Source organism: Lycorma delicatula, chromosome 10 (assembly GCF_047948215.1).
Source record: "Lycorma delicatula isolate Av1 chromosome 10, ASM4794821v1, whole genome shotgun sequence".
Taxonomy (NCBI): Eukaryota; Metazoa; Arthropoda; class Insecta; order Hemiptera; family Fulgoridae; genus Lycorma; species Lycorma delicatula.
This window is the reverse complement of record NC_134464.1, coordinates 25401061-25422697: the sequence shown is the minus strand read 5'-3', so window position 1 is coordinate 25422697 and position 21637 is coordinate 25401061. Positions and strand designations below refer to the sequence as shown.

General features: G+C 31.2%; 1 protein-coding gene across 1 annotated transcript in view; it reads left to right on the top strand.

Moving 5' to 3' along the window:
• Nucleotides 1-21160, top strand: part of cnk (connector enhancer of ksr) — a 90669-nt gene extending 69509 nt beyond the window's left edge. Inside the window, 6 exon segments of the mRNA XM_075377798.1 lie at nucleotides 830-926; nucleotides 2701-2843; nucleotides 9135-9353; nucleotides 10797-10930; nucleotides 16071-16215; nucleotides 20905-21160. Coding sequence (XP_075233913.1) covers nucleotides 830-926; nucleotides 2701-2843; nucleotides 9135-9353; nucleotides 10797-10930; nucleotides 16071-16215; nucleotides 20905-20909 — 743 coding nt within the window. The 3' untranslated portion in view covers nucleotides 20910-21160.
• Nucleotides 21161-21637: the final 477 nt, after the last annotated feature.

Sequence of the window (21637 nt, the reverse complement as noted above, 5' to 3'; positions counted from 1 at the left end):
AATCACACATTAAAAATTTAAAACTTAAAATTGCAAACATATAAAAATATGTAGTCGTAAAAGGTAAAAAGATTAAAAGTTTTTTTTTATATGTGGCTAGCCACACGTACACTATTGTACTAAAATATTGAATTTTTATTTAAATTATATAAATGTGTTATGTAAGGTGGTTTTAATAAGAAAGTTTCTTTTCAAAACCAAATAACAAAAAAACAAATGCAATAACAAAAAAAGAATCGATTTCTCTAAGTTAATTTTATATATATATATATATATATATATATATATATATTTATGTATTTATATTGCTTTACATGTTTTGGTATGTAATTTAACCATTATTAAATGCTTCCAAGCTATAACATATGTTTATCAGTGAAACACCCATAGTACATGTAATAAGTTCATAAAAAATATAAATAGCACCTAAACATGTAAAACCAAGTTTGTGATAAATATGTACTCGAAAAAAAAAATTAATCTAACTAAAGTTATCAAAAGCATGCTATACTTTGTTCATTTTCAAACTAATCAAAATGTTATTATTAACCTCACTGTGAATTTTCTTATCCTCTTTTTTTTCTTTTTCACTGTTTATTGTATCAAATATTAATTCTTAGCGTTTCATCTGGAGGCTCAGGGTTCAGATCTTGGTCAGGATTGGCATTTTACATGTGCTACAAAATTTTCCATTTTCATATTCCATGTACAAGCTTCTGTGATAAATTAATTAAAACAAAAAAAAGAATTACTCATTGTATATTTAAAGGAGGTACACTATCAATAGAATGTTATATTATTAAATGTTTTATCATTCTTATTCTTTTAGGAAATGAAGACAGCAGATCGAGTACTGTTATTAAACCAGTCAAGTCTTTATTCACCAATCGATTAAATCCAAAACAAATGAATACTGCTAATTATAGGTATTGTCAATATAATCAGTTGCAAAGTAATTATTTATTTATCATAAAATCTAGCTTTTCATTTTAAATTGTAAGAAAACTAATTTTAAAAATCGTACACTGATTATAATCAGTAATTTTTATAATTTTCTCCTAAGTTTGAAGCTTATGTAATAATAAGAGGATCCCAAACATAACTGTTAGTTGAATATCCCAGATGAACTTGATGTTGTCACTTGACAGCTTTTCCGATAGCTGACGTGAATCAATAAAATTCTCAAGTAGTTATCCACATGAGGTCATTGTAGGTTGTTTTTGGTGCTGTTGTTTTTTAACTACCTTCAAAGGAGTTAGACAACTTAATAATTGATAAAAATAAAGGTAACAGAGGAAGGATTCATTCAGGCTGAAATCTGAACAAGGAAGATATACCTAAAATTAAGAAGATCATTAACGAAAAGGCCAAATTTCTTGGAGTATGTGATCAGGATGCGCTCAAACAGATAAATAAACAAATCTTTCTCAAGCTGTGTGACATGAAAAGCAAATCAAATTTCCTGAAACAGTAAAGAGAAAACTTCCAAAGGATAGGCCTGAAAGAAGGCTGTTTGCAGTAGAGTTAACTTTTAAAGAATAATTTACAATATAAAAGTTGTTGTGGCAGAAAAAAGAAGGACTGGAAGAAAATTGACAGATAAGAAAAAACAAAGCTGTGCTGAAAAATGAGATTGCATGGAGAAAGTGAAAAGAAACTAGAAAGAAGTGATATTTCTGTGGTCCTAAATTGGGCCTTTTCACATAAAATAATAAAAGAAAAAAAAGAAGAGTTTGAGTGTTGCTGAAACTGTATTAAAGCTTCAGTAGACTTTTAAGGAAAAAAATTTGAATAATTTGCAAGTGACATTTCAACCAAGTTGAATTGTCACTTGATAAAACCAAAATCTGGCTGACTTTTAGCTAGTTCAAGAATGAATTACTCTCAAAAATGGTATAATGTTATATTTAAGAATCTTGAAAAGGTTTATATGCAATCGCTGAAGATTTGTCATTAAACTTTCGCTGAGATTGAGATGACTGCTTTGTCTTGAAATTTGCATCTGTGAATAATAAAAGTATAAAGTAAATTATGAAAATGAATTATTTTTATGTAAAACTTTCCTTTTGTTTGTTGAAGGAAAGAAATTGTTTGTCATGATTTGAGGGAAGAAGTTCAAAAAGAGTAACAGTTTTTTTTTTAAGAAATTGTGACAGAGTTGAAAGTTGGTGCTGTTTTACTACTTGGAAAAAAGTATACTTTTATGTTGTGATAACAAAAGGATTATGCAATAGACTGCAAAGAAAAGAATCAAATTTATGGAGCAGTAGTAGTCATTTCATTCTCTATAGGAATGTTCCAATTTAAATAGAGGTATGCAGCAATTTTTTATCAAAAGTAACTCACGTTACTTTTGATAAAAAAAATCCTGTACACCTGACCTCACACTAGGCAGTTACTTCCTTCATAAGAAAGGAAAATATTTTGATTATGTCGACTAGAAAAAACATTAAAAAACTACTGGAGACTGTAAATTCTGTCAATCCTGTGAAGACTTTCAAAATGTTTCCAGCAGTGAAAGACATTATTAAGTCAGAATGCATGCACATTAAACCTGATAGAGAGAAAGATTTTAATAAATTTCTAGTTATTTTTTTATCTTTATATATATATATATATGTGTGTGTGTGGGTGTGACTGTGACTGTGACTGTGACTGTTTGCATATTCTTTAGATATTTATCTTATTTATTGTAAACAGAGATGGTTCACCTGAGAAACTGTGGATAGATTCACTGAGAGCAAATAATTTGAACAATGCTAATAATAATAATAGCAATAATAAAAGACTAAAAAAAGCTGCCTTATATCAGCCACCGCCTGTTGCACCTCTGGATACAGCAGGTAATAATATTTCTATGTAATTTAGTATTTGAAATATTTTTATATTTTTAATAAGTTCATAAATTTTTTTTTTAAAGAAAACAATCATATATATATATAAATATATTTATGGATATAATTATATACAAGATTGTTATAAAATATGAGGCATGTTTCTAAAGTAAGGTGAGGTTTTTTCTTATTGCAAAAAAAATATTCTGCTCCTGAAATTCACAGGCAAATTTATGACAGGCTAAGTACTATGAGTGATGCTAAAGTAAGATAGTGGTGCTGTTCATTTTGAAAAGGGCAAACAAACATTCATGATGAAGGATGTTTCATTTTGCTCTGGCGGTCAGTAATAATGGATAGTTTGATTGAAAAGGTTGATAAAAAAAAAGAAATTCAAGAAAACTGACGTAAAGTGTAGCACAAACCTCCTGGAACACCTTCATACTGTTTTTTAAAGAATAATGTCTGTTTTATATCAGTTTTGGGTACTTAAAAGAATTTTGAAGATTTTGTTATTCTTTTTATTTTTTCTTCTTACAACTTTTTAGAGTGAGTGATTTAGGTGATGCTAAGAAAATTTCTGTTGTAATGTTTATATATCTTATCTATTTTATATTAATTGAATATCTCCCAAGACAGTTAAATGAATTGTAAGATCACTTGTCTTTGAGAGAGTACAAACGTTCACTATACTTGCAGCATCATCATTCTTAAAATAAATACAGAAAAATATGAAAATATTTTTTTCTACTTTTTCATAAAGTGAAAATGTTAGCAATTAGCACTGAAAAAGATGATTTCTCATTGGGAAGTGAGACAATCATTTACTTTACTGGGTTTCTTTATTTATTGATTAGTTTCATATTATAATTATTGATGTTTGTTAAGATATTCATCTGCATTTGTTTTCTTAGTAAAGTAGATGTTTCCAGCTGTAAATCATGTTTAATATTTTTTTCTGAACTGTATATTCAATAATTTAGATCTTTATTCCTAAAAATTTTGTTAGAATTTATCAAGTATTATTACTGCCCAAAAAAGTGGTGAGCATAATTATTTATTACTTTCTTTGAGATTATTATTTAAATAGTTTATTCATTAAATATTTATTTCAATATTTGTTATTTAAATATTTTATTTGTAATTATGTGAAACTTTTTCTTCACCAATAAAAAACTGTGATGATTTCATTTAGTTCAAAGCATGCTTCACTGAACCCTATCGCTGAACAAGATTAAAAGAACTAAGTATCTGTTTCACAACTAACAATAAATTTCCAAAATTTTAACAAAATTCTACCCTTCTGTCAAAATTATTTTTATGAAGTGCATGAAATAATCTTGGCCAGCAACACTTAACCTTAAGATTATTTAGAAAATATTTTGTAAACGTGTCCTGATATCTCCCACCTGACGTTAGGCTTTTTAGTTGATGTTTAAAAAGTTCTTTACTGATGTTTCTGTAACAAGTTAACACTGAAACAAAGCTCGCATTACTGAAATGATATTTTTAATACAAGTAAAAAAACCAACAAAGGATTGCATAACTTTCCTGGTGAAGCCCTTGACAGATTTTGATTTCAGATGTGCCTCTGGGGTTTTAAATATTAACAATGACTATATTATTATTACTTAAAAATGATCAAATCAGTTATGAAATACAAATAGAAATCAATTTTACAAATCGGTTTCTACAGAGAGTTCCTATATGTTCTGGTGATATTTTACTGTCTGATAAAGAACACTAAATATAGTAACATTTTCCTAATGTGAAAATAACCTTCTGCATGATTCCCTTATAAGAAAATATTTTTATTAAATTTCATATTTTAATATAAAGTTTGTTTAATGATGTTAGAAGAAAATTAATAAAATGTGTTGTGCAGTCTAACGATTTAGTTCCTGGTTCATGTATAATAATTTTGAAGATCCACTTTAATAATTTAAGCAGTACCTCAGATGTTTATCAACAGATTAGAATAAATAAACATCATTTTGTTTGCATAAAAGCTTAAAATTTTGTCTAATAAAACACAATTTGATAAAACTAATGTTTACACAGCTGTTAATATTTAAAAAATTTCAAATTATTATTATTTTGTAATTTTCAAACTTATTTATTTTGTAAAAAATGTTTTTTTGAAATATATTCACCAAATTTCATTACAAGTGATAAAATTTAAAAAAAACCACGAAGCTGTTTTGAAGAAACATATCTGTAACACTCCCTGGCCGCTTATAACTGTAAAACTAATTTAAGTACTTGCTCTGAGATGATACCTGTTTAATGCAATGAAGTGATACCTATGGATGTAAAAAAAAAACCGCATCAAAATCGGCTCAGCCATTTTAGAGAAACACATCTACTGCAGTGTCCCCTAGTGACCTACAACCATAAAAAAATGTCTAAGAACTTGCTCTGAAGTGATACCTATGTAATGCAAAAAACCATATCAAAAGTGGTCCAGTAGTTTTTGAGGAAAATAGTAACAGACACATGCAAACACACACACAACCTCTTACCCCAATAGCATTTACTGTCTCTGTTCCATCACGGGTAAAAATATCCCAATTCATTCTTACACAGTAGGTCTGAAAAGTTACTGAACTAAATCTTTCTAGTTGATACAAGTAGTGTCGCCTCTTGGACAACCAAGGAACTATGTAGTACAATGTCTGACAGAGTATGAGTACAAAATTTCATCACTCCAGCCTTGAGTTATATTCGACCATGTACGTTGTGTACGTTGGCCTTATGTAAACTCACGAAATGGAACAGAGAAGCACGATAAAATTTTGTGTTCAACTTCAAAAATTTTTCATTGAAACTTATTCTATGATACGGCAAGCATTTGGTGATGAAGCTGCATCTTGTACTACAACATATACATGATAGAAGTGGTTTAAAGATGGTAGAGATTCGTTGGATGACGATGAATGAAGTGGGAGGCTGTCAGCTGTTTACAACATAAACATTGTGAAAGGTATGTGTACTCCTGTATGAACAACCTCATCTTACCCTTCGGTCCATAGCAGAAGAGCTAAACATTGGAAAAGATGTGGTACATACAATTCTAACAGAAAAAATGAGCCTCTGAAAGGTGTAGTCTCGTTTCATTTCACACTTCTTGACTGAATAAGAGAAACAGGTACGCTCAAGATTTCATTGAAACTGCTGATAGCAACCCGAATTTTTGCAAACAATTGTAACTTGGGATGAAAGCTGGTGCTTCATGCACGATCCACAAACGAAGCATCAATCCACTGTTTGGTTGAGTCTTGGAGCACAAAGACCAGTAAGAGTCAGGCAGCAACAATCTAAAGTGAAAATGACATTGATTGCATTCTTTAACTTAAAGGGCCTGATTCATCATGAATTTGTACCAACTGGTCAAACCGTGAATTCTAAATTCTATTTGGAAGCAATGAAATGCCTGATGTGTTGCATTCCTTGAATTAGGCTCAAGTACTGGGATTCGGGCAGTTGGACTCCCTTGCATGACAGTGCCCACAGTACACACATGGCAACAGTTTTAACACATTATTACACCGCAATCAAATCACTGTCTTATCCCACTTGCCTTATACACCCAATTTGGCTCCAGCAGACTATTTTCTGTTCCTGAAACTCAAGTTGAAGATGAAAGGCCATTTTTTCGATGACATGTCAGCGATCCAAAAGGCTTGCACCAAGCAGTTGAAGGCATCCCATAAAGCGATTTCTCCAGAGCGTTTGACAGGCTCTACCAGCGCTGCAGCGAGTGTATAATTAAAGAAGGGTTTTATGTAGAGGGCTGATGTGAATAAATTCGTTTATCTTTAAATCTGTATTTTTATTTAATTTAGTTCAGTAACTTTTTAGACTTACTGTGTAAGTTATACATTTTTATTGAAAATAATGTAAAATGATGGACAGAGAAAATGAAGTGAGATAGAGAATGTTTCATCTATTTATTTTTTTTTTATTTATTTGATGTCCTAAATCAGTATCTTAAGTTTGGTCAGCACCTTCGAGGAGGACTCTTTGGAGGAAAAAAGTAGCGGTACTGTGATGTCTCCTAGCTTGATGAGATAAAAAAATCAGGCTTAATGCTAAGATATATATAGCCAAGTGTTTAACCAAATTTTAAATGACATGGGATTTAATTTAAGTGGTCATGGGATTTTAAAGATACAAGAAAAACTGTTGATAAATAATGTTGAATATCCCTCTGCATTCCTAAATTCAGTTTGCTTAAATTTAAATAGAATTTTAAATAAGTAGCGTATTAAGTATTTTGATTGTACTAAATTTCAATTTTCTACAATCACTGCACGAGAATTCAAATTGGCAAAAACCTCCTCCTTTCTTTTAATGTAATTTCTTAAATGCTTATTTATATAAATGTTTGTAGCCATTTTTGAGTTCATGTTAAGCCAGTCTGGAGATAATTAAAATACAAGCCAACACATATTAAATTACATGATTCAGAAATTTCTGTATTTTTTTTTTGTTTTTTGGGCTATTGGAGTCTTGAAACAACAGCATTTTCAAAAATGAGCTAATGCCCAGAATTTTGGCCAAAATCTTCCCTTTATACCTATACTGTACTGCAATTACTGTAGCTGCAATAGATCTAAAGCTAGGAAAGTAAAGATTTACTTACTGAACAACAATTGAATAGTAATTTCCATAGCAGTCCAAGAAGTAATAAGACAGCAGCTGTAGTTACAAAAAAAAAACTTATTCTGAAACTAACATTTGCATAGTCCTTTACAAAATAGTCTCCTTTAAGTGCAACACACTGCTTTTAATGCTTGATCCACTTTTCAAACAAAATTCAGGTCATTTTTTGAAAGCACTTTGCATTTCGCCTCCATGGATTTTATGACCTATAGATTTGTCTCAAATTTTCCCCCTTTCACGTCTTTCTTCACTTCGGGGAACAACGTGAAGTCACATGTAGTTAAATCTGGACTGTATAGTTGAGTGAGGAATTGTTCTAATTTTTTTCTGAGTGACATTGGAGCACGCATTTTCATGATGCAACAGAACATCTCTAATTTTTTTTTCCTGAAGTGACTTAGCATTATCTTCAGCACGTTTATCTACCAGAAAGCATTTACAGTTATACCTGTAGAAATCTGATGCTGTAAATGAATCCTTCATGATCTAAAAAGATGATTATCCTTACTTTACTTACACATCATGCAGCTTTCACTTTTTTCAGAGCTGGTAAAGAAGTTGACGTCCATTGGGAGCTTTGTTTTTTCATCTCAGGATCATAATTGAACATCCAAGACTTGTCAACAATTACCACATAGTACAAAATATGTGTTCCTTTCTAATTATAGCAAGCCAACAGCTCTTCACAAATAAATATGCGATACTCCATTTGGTAATGTGTTAAATAGCCATAGAATCCAATGATATGCAGTGCATTTTGTACGCATCCACTTGTTCAGAATTTTGTGTGCAATGCTTCTTCAGATGTGTTCCTCCATCTACTAATACAACAATCTTCTCAAATGATGATGCTCACTACAACATTATATTCACTGTAACATTATTAATTGATGTGTTTTTTCATCCTGCTCTTGCCAGAGTGAGATGACAAAGAGTGTAGTATCTTCCACACTCTCTTGCCCGACCAAATATGCAGCATGCTAATAAAAACGGCTGCACATGACACATGCTCTTCATTGAATGCTTTGTTCTGCATTTTTTACGTTTTGGAAGCTAATTTTTTTTAAACAGACAAAACTGAATCTGTAATGTTGGTAGATATTTTTCAGGATAGACAACTGCCCTATACATTACACAAATAATTATTGATGCTTACGACTACAGCAATCAACTTGAAGTTAACATGGGAATAGACAATATATCTAGGTACTTGTATACAACCAGGACTGCCACTTTGCATGCTTTAAATTTCACTGCAAGGTCAGCCTCATTATTGCCCTCATATATCAGTTAATTACTACTAGCTACAAAGCATAAAATTTCCTACTTATTGCAGAATTTAAATCTTCACACAGAGAAAACTTTTCTCTGTGACTTTTTCTATCTTATTAATACATTGAGTAACTACTGGCTGGAGTCGTTACAGTTATTCTTTTTTTTAACAAGAATTAAACTTTGTAGCTTGGAAAAGATGCCAAGCCTGAGTAGGATTTGAATCCAAAACTTTCCATATGAAAAACAGATAAATTTCTTTTAAAATGTGATATAGTTTATAGAACCTATTGACTTTCTCATTCAGATAAATTCACTTGTGAAAAAGTTTAATTTCAATATGCTGACTCTGTTTGTATTTAGGAGTAAATAATGATGATTCTCGTATGAGGCTGGCGTTTGAGATGCTATTGGATCAAAGTCAATTACCATCTTCATCTTTAACTGAAGAGAGTAGTCGTTCTGCTATGCCTTCATCACGCCACCGTTGTGTTAAGCCAAATAATGTTCATACACCAGCATCACGTTTAAAGAGTTTATTTACTGGTGGCAATAAACAAGATAATCAGAAAACACTTTTAGGTAAAAATAGGTTTTTGCTTGTTCTTACTTTTGTTGATTCTGTATACATTTATTCAAAATTATTATTTATTTCAAAAATGGAATGATTATGTATTATTAGAAACTTTGGAATGATTGGTGTAGCAGTGAAATAAAACCACACACTTACAAAATGTGAACGTAGAAACTTTTATTTTAAAACGCTGAATAGTTTAAATGGGCTTAAAAAATTATATACTTTTCCATTTAAAATTTTCATCTACTTATACTTGAGCTTGAATAAATTGGATTAGGGAGTTAGCAATTATCATTTTGTTTTATTCAGTCAGATTGTTTTGAGAATTATGTAAACAATCTTAAGAAGTTTTATTATAATAGTTATGCATAATAATTTCTGTAAATTATTTCTTCATTTTCAACATTTTAACACGGTTGAGTTTTTAGTGTGTTGTATATGCAGTTTGGTTAAATTCAATTATTTATAAGGATTTTCCCTCTGGAATGGACTTTTGCTGTCATTTTTCACAAAATTACAGAAGATTCCATTTGTTCACCTCTATCTCTTTGGAACTTATGATGTTGAAGTCAAATATTTAGCTGCAGCCATTTGCATTTTATGCTTACTAGAATCATCTGGTTATGGGAGGATTTACTGACTTGCTAGAACTTTTATAGGTAATTCAAAAAATAAACTGTTTATAATGCTTGTGTGTAATACTGTTGAGAAGAATACATGATTTGTAGCCAAGCAGTTATAGCAAGACGCTTGCAGAAGGGAATAGATGTGTGATTGTAAGTAGGAAAGAAAGCGCCTTGCTAGAATAGCTCTGGTCTGCAGATGCCTTGGAGCTTCTTTCACTCTTGTTAATAATGTTGCTCAACTCAAAGTTAATCATAATTTAATGTAATAAATTATCTACAACACCACAAGACAAAAGAATTGTGTTATATCTAAAAAGATCTTCTGAAAGCATAATAAAATATTTAGGCGATGATACATAACAAACTTTTCCATTTTTTAAGTTAACTCTAGCATTATCCCATGCATTTTTTTTACATCACAAAAAGAGTACCTTATAATCTTATATTAATTAAAAATTGAAATTTATTGAAAATAGTAATTTTAAAAAAATGTAACGGATTCTCAATAGAGGGTCTGTTAGTAGTAGATCGTGTACATTTCTAAAATGTTGTTAGTGAAAAGTTTTTAAATTAAAGAAAGTGATATTTTTGTTTTGGCAATAATTTAGTGAGAAAACCCTCCAGATACAAAAAAAATTACTTACAATAAGCATATTAAATTTTTGTCAAAATTGTACTAACTGTTTTTGAAAAACTAGCTTCAGAATTTTTCAAAATTCTGAAAAATGGTATTTATCATGTAAAAGTAATATTTCAGTATTTGGTTTTTCATTCAGCTTAGCCTGGTTGCATTAAAAATCTGTTTGGATTTTATTTGAGCAGGATCTCCAAGATTGCACAGAGCAATATTCAGGAATTCGTCATCTTTCCGTGGTGGTTGTGGTGGTAATGCAGATTCTGGTGGTGAATCCTTGAACTCGCCACCACTTTCACCTCCTGATGATAATGATTCCTCTGTAAGTTCAAATTATTTATGCTAAGGTGTATTTTATTTTATTTTATTTTATGCTGTTATTTTTATGAAAAAAGATAAGAAGTCTTTTATATAAAAGGTATATGGAAAAAGGTAGCAAACATAAAATTCTTTTTTAGGGGCTCTAAACTAAAACCAGTTAATAAACATAAAGTCTAAAAAATATGGATGAATTTTTTTCTTTTTTTAATGTCAAAGTATGGTTTTATTAGAGTAATTCGCTACCATTCCACATTTGTTACTGTCTGAACACCTGCAAGAATCCTTGTGTTGGTTGATTGATATGTACAAAGATATTTATAAATATTAATGAACTATTTAGGTCTTAGATATAGTAGATCCACCACAGATGCAATATTTGTGCTGACATAAATGAGTAAGAAGTGGGATTATGATAAGAAATTAGTTATGGCATTTTTATACATAATAAAGGCATATGATAACATGAATAGAGAAGTTGTTTGGCAGGTGCTAAAAGAAGCTTTATGTGGATGAAGCAAACATACAGATGGTTAATGCTATGTTTGAGGGTGAGCCAGTGTTGTGTCTGGACAACCCTGGGGAGATTAGATTGGTTGAGCAAGGAAGTGTGATATCTCCACTTTTGTTTATAATGACTCCGGATGGAATCTTCAAGAAAATTAAAAAGGAAATAGCAGACGGAACGAGCAACCATGTTATATAGGGAGAGTCTGAAAGGGATATAGAATGTGCAATAAATGTGTAGAGTGAAGAAATTGTGAAATATGGCATGCATTTTACTGTTGAGAAGAGTAAAGTTATTGTGCAAAACAAAAAAATGGAAATTCAATGGACATAACTATGAATGGTATAAAAATAGAAAGGGTAAAAAGGAGTTTATTTATCTTTGAACAGTTTTTTCTGAGGATGGGAGAATGGTTAAGGAAGTAAGTACGAGTACAGAAGGCAAGTGGATTTTATCTGTATTTATTAAGGTGGATTGTAAGAAGTTTGGTCTGGAGTAAGGAGGTATCTATGCAATGTAAGAGAGTTATGTATCAAGCCCCTACTTGTGCCAATTTTTACCATGTGGTAGAAACCTGGACAGATGGAGGTTCAAGTATAGGCAGCAGAAATGAAATTCAAGTGAAGTATGCTAGGGGAAACAAGACGAGATAGGGTAAGAAGGAGTATGATTAGAGAGAAACTGAAATTGGGAAGCCTTTATTGAATTAATTGGAAGATCTAAATTCAATTAATTTGGGCATATTGAAAGAATGGATAAGAAAGATTGCCAAACAGGTTCCTATATGCGGAGAAAACAAATAGAAGACCAAGGGGTAGACCAAGAATGAAATAGGTGAATACATTTGTAGAGGAAGTGTGCAAGAGTGGAACTGATTAGAGTAATGGAAGAGAGGTGGTACACGGATCAAGGGAGACGAAGAAATTTTATGAAAGGCTAACCCAAGGAAACTTGGATTAAAGGGAACTGAAGATGATGATTTATAAAATACAGCTTAATAAATGATAAATTATTTACTTATGTAAAAGTACACATTGAATTCATTTCTCAAAACTCAGTAGAAGTAATTTGGAAAACTTATTGTTCCTTTACTACCTGTTGCAGTATGTAATAATGAAGGGAAACAATTGATATTTGTAAAAAAAAGTCCCCTTGATCCAAAAATACTAAAATGTTTATTAGAAAATTCTTCAAGTAAACCTGAGTAATAGTAACCTAGTCATGAAGTTTGGTATCATAGCTTGTGTACTAGAGAATTGATGATTTATTTTTTTGTTAAGATAAGGAGTAGGGTTATATACCACCTCTGTCATATAAATATTTCTTATCTTAAAATTGCACAAAATATTTAGTACTTTTTAGATTGGAAAAAATAGTATAAACATTTTTATGAAAATTTTAAACAGCTATTGGATAATGTTTTTTTTTTTTATTGTTATTAATAAAATTTTCCCTCCTAATTGATTGTTTTTTTGTTGTTTATTATCTAATTACTCTTTTAACTTTATTATATTTGCAGGTAAACATAATATGGTTGATCACTTTGATAAAATTCCCATTTTTCATATTTACTATTTCTGTTGCTTACAAAGTAAAATTAATGAGTTTTATTAAATAAGTTTCTTGTGTGATGATCAAAATGATTTCCTTTGTATAAAGAATTCAAACAGTACTGTTTTGCTTTGAAGAAGCCCCGTAATAAAATCCTGTTTGTCATCATTATTAAATATTTATTATTCCTACGTAGTATAATATCAACTTTTGGGGCTCCCTCAAAAAGTCAGAACAAGTTTTTAATATATAAAAATTAGCTGCCAGATCTTATTCCCTAAGTATGAATTTTGTAGATTTGCATTTAGAAAATTAGATATGTTAATTTATCCAAAAGATTTGTCACTTATTCTTAAAAAATAACATTCCACCTTTACCAAACCAGACAGCAGAACTGTTTTTGTATATCTCAAAACAATACTTCGATTTTTATGAAAACGTGGCCTTATCCTCCAATTGCAGTGTTTTGAAAATTGGCAAATCATTTGAAAAATCTTCCCACAATTTATTTAAAATATAGTTAAATGATTTTCTTTTATGGAAATAATATTACTCTGTTGAATTTTTAGTTTATCCTAATATAAATTTATAATTTATAAAGTAATTATCCTAATTTAAATTTAGTTTATCTTTATCCTGTTATATAAATCTTTTATCCAGTGTGTATATAAAATTATTTTTGAAAGCACTTCTGAGTTGTGGATTATTTTTGTAGTATTTTTTTTTATATTTAATATATTTACCTTAATATTATTTCACATTTTTTATTTAAATTATTAATATGAACTTGAAGTATATCTGTTTTTATCTTATAATTTGTTTTTAATTTTAATTTATCTTATAATGATCTGATCCATATAGTGTGTTTTTATGTTCCGATCAGAATAAAAATTTATTTATTTATATCATTGTTTTATTGAAATGAAAGGGTATGCTAATTTATTGTAATCACCTAATCAGTCTTATGACTGTGATGCATGTAAATCACCTGAGATTCGAGACACTAATCAGATTACTTAAAGAGAGCATCATTATTCTTTGAGAAAAAACAATCTCTGTTGTGAACAGTGTGGTGTTGTAAATTAGTTTGAATATAAACTGCATTTTGGTAAGCTAATTTGCAACATTATATATGATCCATTGAAGAAATGTCAGAAAACCACTTTAATTCTCCCTTTCTGTTATAATTCTGCCATGATATCCTTTATAGAATGGTTATTTCATTTTCAGGAGTAGTTTGTCTTGTGTAAGGTTGCTTACAATCATAAATGACACTTAAAGTATGAAGTTTCTTATATATGTTATTTTATGATTAGTTTTAAACAAATTTAAAAATATCTGTTATAAATAGCAATCTATAGTCAGAAAACTTAGTTTATTGGTACTGATAACCGAAAATACATTGTTGAATTATGTTAGGGGAGAAACAGCTAATCTAATATTTAATTTTCTGGTTTTTTATTTTCTTTTTAATTTGTTTTTTATGATATACGAGGTGCTACCCAAAAGTTCGGGGAATTATACCATAAAAATAAAATAGCTTACCATAACTTATAATTTCCACTGTCTCCTTCAAAGTAATCCCCTTGGGCATTGATATAGTGATCCCAGCGTTTTTCCCATGATTCCATGCATCCCTGGAAGTCTGCAGGTGTTCGAAGCACGTTCTGCGTTTTTTCCTGAATCTCCTCAATTGTGTTAAAACGACAGCCTTTCAATTGAAATTTTATTTTTGGAAAGAGAAAAATGTCGCACGGGGCAAGGTCAGGCGAATAGGGTGGGTGGGGAATCACTACCGTCGTTTTGGAAGCCACAGATGTGAACGTTTGCACCTAATGCTTTCACGTAACCACTTCAAAACTTCACAATAGAACATCCCATTGACAGTTGACCAAGAGGAACAAATTCCTTATGAATAATGCCTTTGATGTCAAAAAAACAATCATCATGGACTTCACGTTGCTGCGAACTTGACATGCTTTTTTTGGCTGCGGTGAACTTGGCAACTTCCACTGTAACGACTGCTGCTTAGTTTCAGGGTCATACCCATACACCCATATCTCATCACCGGTTATGATGTTGGAGATGAAGTTAGGGTCATCTCTTGCTGAATTTTTCAATTCACTACAGACAGCTACGTGATTTTGTTTCTGGTCACTGTTCAGCGTCTCTGTACGAATTTTGCAGCAATGCGTCTCATGTTCAAATTGTCTGACAAGATGCGTTGCATGGACCCGTATGACATTTGTACGATTGCACAAACATCATGGATTGTTTGTCTATGATCTGCAACAATAGCCTCTCGCACTTTCGCGATGTTTTCCGGTGTTGCGCTTGTTGATGGTCTTCCTGAATCCTCATCATCATCGACTGTTGTTCATCCATCTTTGAATCGTTTGTACCACAAAAAAGTTTTACTTTTACTCATAGCATGCACAAGTGGTGCATGCTTCCACAAGCATGCACCAGTTTTTTTAAGCATGAAGAAAAATTTGATGCAGGTTCTTTGCTCCGTAAAATCTGCCATTTAGAACTTTGCCGAAGCAGGAAAATACAATGTTACACAACCGCACAAAAGTCAACAATGCAGCCTCTCACCGTCACAGCTGTTGGAACACTGATTCATAAAGAGTCTGTTAGCCACTTCTAGCGGCAGCAGGTCGTACCAGCAATGGTTCGCGTGCGAAATTCAAATTCCCTGAACTTTTGGGTAGCACCTTGTATTAATTAGTCATAGTGCAGTTTTACATTACTATAACTTTATTAGTAAAACTGTTGTAGATATGAAACAAAGCACTACAATATAGAGAGCATTTTGAGATTATAGTCTCAGATGAAATATTTGATTGAAAAATGTACTCACACAGGCTGTATACTTAAGAGTGAAAATCTACTTAAGAATGTATACTTAAGAGTGAAAATCTAATAGGTATACTTCATTAAAGATTCTGAATTACACTAATCTATATATTATCATATATATAAGTTGTAAGTGTATTTTTTTTTCATTTTTTTGAAAGAAAGTTTTCACTTATGTATACAATTAGTGTTATAATATGTAATGGTTTTCCATTATGTTGTTTAGGATGTTGTACATTGTCCGTCCAGCAGCCCCTCTACTCCAGATTACCCAGGATTGGAGTACCCACCTGTATTTGAACCAGGCACATATAGTTTGTCAGATGCATCTACGCTTTTATCTTGTCGTAATACATCAAATCAAGACAATAGTAGGTGATCAAATTGTAAAAATTTTAAAACATAATAGTCGTTGATAAGAATCCAAGATATTTTGTATCTGTATATTATTTTGTATTTTTAATTATTTAAGCTATTATGAAAATGTAAAATTGTGAATTATTCACATGTTTATACATTATGTTCCTTATTTATTTTTATTATTTTATTATTATTATTGTTATTACTACAATTATTCATACAAATTATCTTCATTCATCCTCTGAAGTAATACCTTACGGCGATTCTGAAGGCTAAATAGAAAAGAGAGTGTTGTTCACACTGTTTTATTATGAAGTGGACTTTATACATAATGTGTGCTATTACAACTAGTAGGAACAGTCACCTATTTGCTTGAACCTATTTACTCTCTTAGAGATCTTAAAGTCTATTTTGTAAGAAATTTTAATATGTATACTTGTTAAAACCACTCCTTTATGCATTTTTTTAATATTCTCTTGTGTGAAAATAACAAAGATTTTTTTCATTTTTCCCCATCAGTGATAGTTGCTGAAAAAAACTTTTGACTGCCATCACAATGGTTATTCTATACTCCCAGTTGTATAATTTTGTAGCTGCGTTCCCACATGAAGTGGATAATACACCATGTATGTGTTACTTTTATTTTCTGTTTTTGTTATCTAGTATATTTTTATTTATGAAAATATAAACTGTTGCTCTAACAAAAAGAGTTTAAAAATATAAAAAAACTATACCTACCTCCAGATTTAGTTTTATGAATTTAGTCAACATGTTAAAAGTACTACCGCTATAACTTAGCTTTAAATGCCTGTGAACTCCTTTTTTCCCCGGTGAGTTGGAGGAACCCCATTTACAGGCAAAGTGTCGGGCTTGCTAACAGGTTCTTCAGGATGTTATTAAGAATGCATATGTATGCCTCTGCCTTACCAACTAAACCTCTTACCTCACCAACTCCCCACCCGAGACCAGACCTGCAATTAAGCGTTACACAGCCCCGGGAGGTGTCTTCAAGCTCCAGTAGAACCTTGCAGTTTTATTACCTGCCTCCAACCCCTGAGGTGAAGTTACCAGGTTTGATTATGTCATCTCTGTTCCCCCACTCCAGGAGCCATGGCTGCAGTCTTTTAATACTTAGGGGCTCCAAAGTCGCCGTGCCTCATAGCCACTGCCCACCTGTGCATGCATGTGAACAGCAGCTTCGCAGGGGGCTGTCCATCACACTCGCTTCTCGTCCTTTCTCCCACATCTTAGTTCTTATAAACCCCACTATGATATCATACTCGCGTTCTCTTTGGAAAATATTATCAGCAGTGAGCATACGTAGTGTCTCTATAAAAACCCACATTTCTGTCTCCCATCTTCTGCATTCAAACATGACATGTTCAGGGGTACCCATCTCCCTGTAATAAGAACATTCAACCCTTGCCTTCCACAAATATATACTCTGAATCCACCGTGGCCTCAGTAATTGGCAAAGCCAAAATTTCTGCTTCCCGAATTTTCCTGATCCACAGCCCAAGTTTTTTAATTGTACGGTGTGCCCATTGTCCTTTATTCAACACATCCCAGCTGGCCTGCCATTCCCTGAGCATGTCCAACCAAGCAGTAGCCCTCTCGACGCCCCCTCCAGGACTCACATGCATCTTCGCCAGTTGTTGTAAAGGCAATTACTAATTCTGCCTTTGTACACATGGAGGAGTAGGCAGATGCCACCTGTAGTGTCATTCGTCATTCAACTCCTTCTAACCAGCATCTATTTTGTTCAACTTATGTGCCTTTCTCTAATCAGGGACGACGTACAAAAGCACTGAATTAACTACATGTGCAAATAGCCAGCACTTTGGAGAGCGAGGGTCCAATGTATTCACCAGTGGTCCACATAAGCTCTTTACTAACCTGCTGGCTTTTGCACGTCTCCCTCACGTGGATCATGAACATCCTCCTTCTGTTCAGCCATCTACCCAGATATTTGGCTTCTGTTAATTGTTGAACCGGGACACTGTCAACTCGGAATAACACTGATTGCAGGTCTCTCCTCCCTACCATCAGTACAAATCTCGTTTTCTCTCCAGAAAGCCCGAGATCCCTACTCGCCATCCACCTGCTGACCATGTCGATGGCTGTATTACCAGCCTTGGCAACCCCTTTTTCCATCCTTGCTGTCACTGCGAGGGAGAGGTCGTCTGCAAAGGCTACCAGTGTCTCTCCTTTTGGATATTGAAGCCACAGCACGCCATCATATGTCAGGATCCAAAGTAATGGGCTCAGAACTGGTCCTTGGGGAACCCCGAACATAACTCAATAGTGTATCGCCATCCCGCCTTGGTGACAAACTGAAAATCTGTCCTGGAGATATCGCTGAACCAACCTTCGCAGATATCCAGCTACTTTCCAATCCAGAACCATAAAGATTGCCTCCCAGCTCAGGGAGTTAAATACATTTTGAACATTCAGCAAAATTTTAAGACAATCCCATGTTTTAACATTAACCATAAGCTAATATTTTATCTTGCCCTAGAATGGGGTTAGTTACACTTGAAATAGTTGATCATGTTGTAATATTAGCTATATTGTTTTAAAATTTTAAATATTATTGTCATACTTATGCTAAGATATCAAAGAAGTAAGCATAGCAATAATTATTTAAGTGCATAAAATACAATAGTTTACAAAATTAAAAATTTAACATATCTGGTGACTGGTTGCCATATTTTGACAGGTTGCTATAAGTTAAAATGCTATTAAATCATTAAATTTTTTAACACATTGCCTGAGGTACCGGTTAAGTATGTCCTGTATGAGCATTTATTATGAAATCTCCTATTCTTCTCTTGATTTCCCTTCTGTGCAGTGAAGTTGGTAAAAAAAAGTTAAAATTAAACTGTTAAATTAAATCTGTTAATTTCAACAATTAACAGACTTCGGTGTGATACAAATTTGTAGGATTGGTTTGGTTGGAGCTTAAATAAAATAATCTTCTGTATATCTCTTAAAACTGCTAAGACAGATAGTTCTATCAGTGACTGACAGATAATTTTAGAATAGGTAAAAGCCTACAAGATGCATATGTCCTGTAATGTACTATTGGAAACACGAATACTGGACATTGGGGACTTGTAATACATGAAGATTGCATGCATTTAAAAAATACCACAGCCAGTGAGTTAAAGAATCCTAACTTTTATACTGTGGTCGGAATTTAAAAAGAGGAATTTTTATTTATCATTATATAATGAATTCTTAAAGGAGAAAAGCCTCAGTTACTGATTACAAATAATAAGATATACCACCTAATGACAACTTGTTGGAATAATAGCAAGAGATATGCTAAATTAAAAAGTACTACAAAAGATGATTAGCTTTTTTTGCTTGTTGGAAGGCAAGATCTATGAAAAGGTTTAATTTAATTTTACAGGTAGATCAATTGTTTGCAATTTTGAGTTGTATTAATGTTTTATCATAGTTCCTTACTGTGATTTTGGTAAATCTAAAATGCATTTGAATAAGAATGATAGAGGTGATTCTGGTCTCACTTCAGATAAACTAATTATATTTTTATAGGTAAATTTAGGAAATTGTACAGAATTTTGCCAAAATTAGCTGCTAGGTAGATGATGGCTCAGTTGTTTAATTACCTTATTGATACATAAACTAGCGCAAACTTTTGAAAGTTTTTATGATACCAGTACATTTTCAATATGGCAAAAGCTAATTGATTACAAAATTTCTTGTTATATTATACTACCAAAAGCTTATTCATCTTCAGTATTGTTTATTTAAAATTTAAATTAATTAATTTTAAATTATGCAGTAGTAGTTAAAATAAGTTGTTGGTTCCTAAGCTTCTTAAGTGCCTTTGGATTTACATTAAACCAAATCTGTGATAGGAATTGTAAAGTAATAATTTTGCAAAAAACTTATCCAAATGATTATTTATGTTAAGAAAGCTTATTTCTAGTATTGGTAGAATGGTGGTATGAGGTTATAAGACGTTTATGTTTATCTCTTATAAGGCTTATTATGGTACTCTAACTTGGCCGTTAATTGACTAATACAACTTTTTGAATTGCAAAAGCTGGTGGTAATTTTGTTAACTTTTAATGTAAACCCTAAGATTCTATTATAAACATCTTTTGAGTGAATTTAGATATTTTAAACCCTTCCATATGTCATTATTCTTGCTCATTTACTTTACATGATGAACATTAAAAAAAATATGCCAATTTTTTTTTAATTGTCATCTGATTTTTCAGTCATTTAATAAAGAAAAAACAAATAAAAATATTTTCATTGTAAGTACAATATATATAAACACCTTTATTATTACATCAAAAAAATTCTTAAACACCTTGTCAAAGAGTTTGAAAGCATTTAAAAAGCTTATTAAAATCATGTTAACAGTGCTGGCTCTGTAAGGTTTTTTCAGCACAATCATAAAGTTTAAATACTTATTAAATAATGTAAAACATGTTATAATTTTTGCAGTTCAATGTTTTGATTATCTTGTGTTTTTGTGTGTTTGTATAAAATGATTAATGGATTAAATGTTAGTTTACTGTTTTATAAATTTTATTATTAACTGTTATTGTTGATATATTTTATATAGTTTGTAAATATACTTTATTGTTATAAGTTTTGTTATAACATCAATATCTAAAATATTAAAAATGTATTGTAATTAAAAATAAAAACACTTTCAGGTTAAAATAGCAAATTTATAGGACAAAATAATTTTTTATTTGGACATAAAAAAACAGAGGAAGAAGTTATGGAAATTTGACTGTTGTTACGGTTTATATTTATTTTTAACTGGTGTGCTCTGATATAGACAATGCACATTTATAAGATATGTATAACAATTGGTTTTATTCTAATTTAATAGTAGATGTTGAATTGCATAATGTATAATCCTGCATTTATGATTGTAATATATATTGTTAAGTTGCTGAAGATTGATATATAGCTGTAATTTATTTTCATAAAACCTCTCTAGAATGTGTGTTGCATAAAACTTGTTTGAATTGGTGAATGTGTGTCTAGAATGTATGCATGTGTTTCACATGTTATAAGTAATTTCTTCAAAGTTTGATCCGAGTAGTGTATCTTGTTAATATGTATATAATTCATCATCAGGTGCTTGTTATTGACTCAAAGTGCTGATGTGAGTTAGTGATTTTTAAGCTTTATTTTTAGTTTAGATTTAACTTAAAAAAACGATCTGAAAATTATAGCCATTAATTTGTTGTTAATTAAAGTGTACATTATTTTTATTATCCTGTTACATCTAGATTTTATTGTACATTACATCAAGAGCATGTAAAGTAGGATATTTTTGAGTAGTTTAAAAAAAATAACTGATATATTGTTGAAAACAATTAAAAGAAAGTTTATGCCAAATGTTAGAGTTTTTGCTTTCATTTTTCTTATATATAA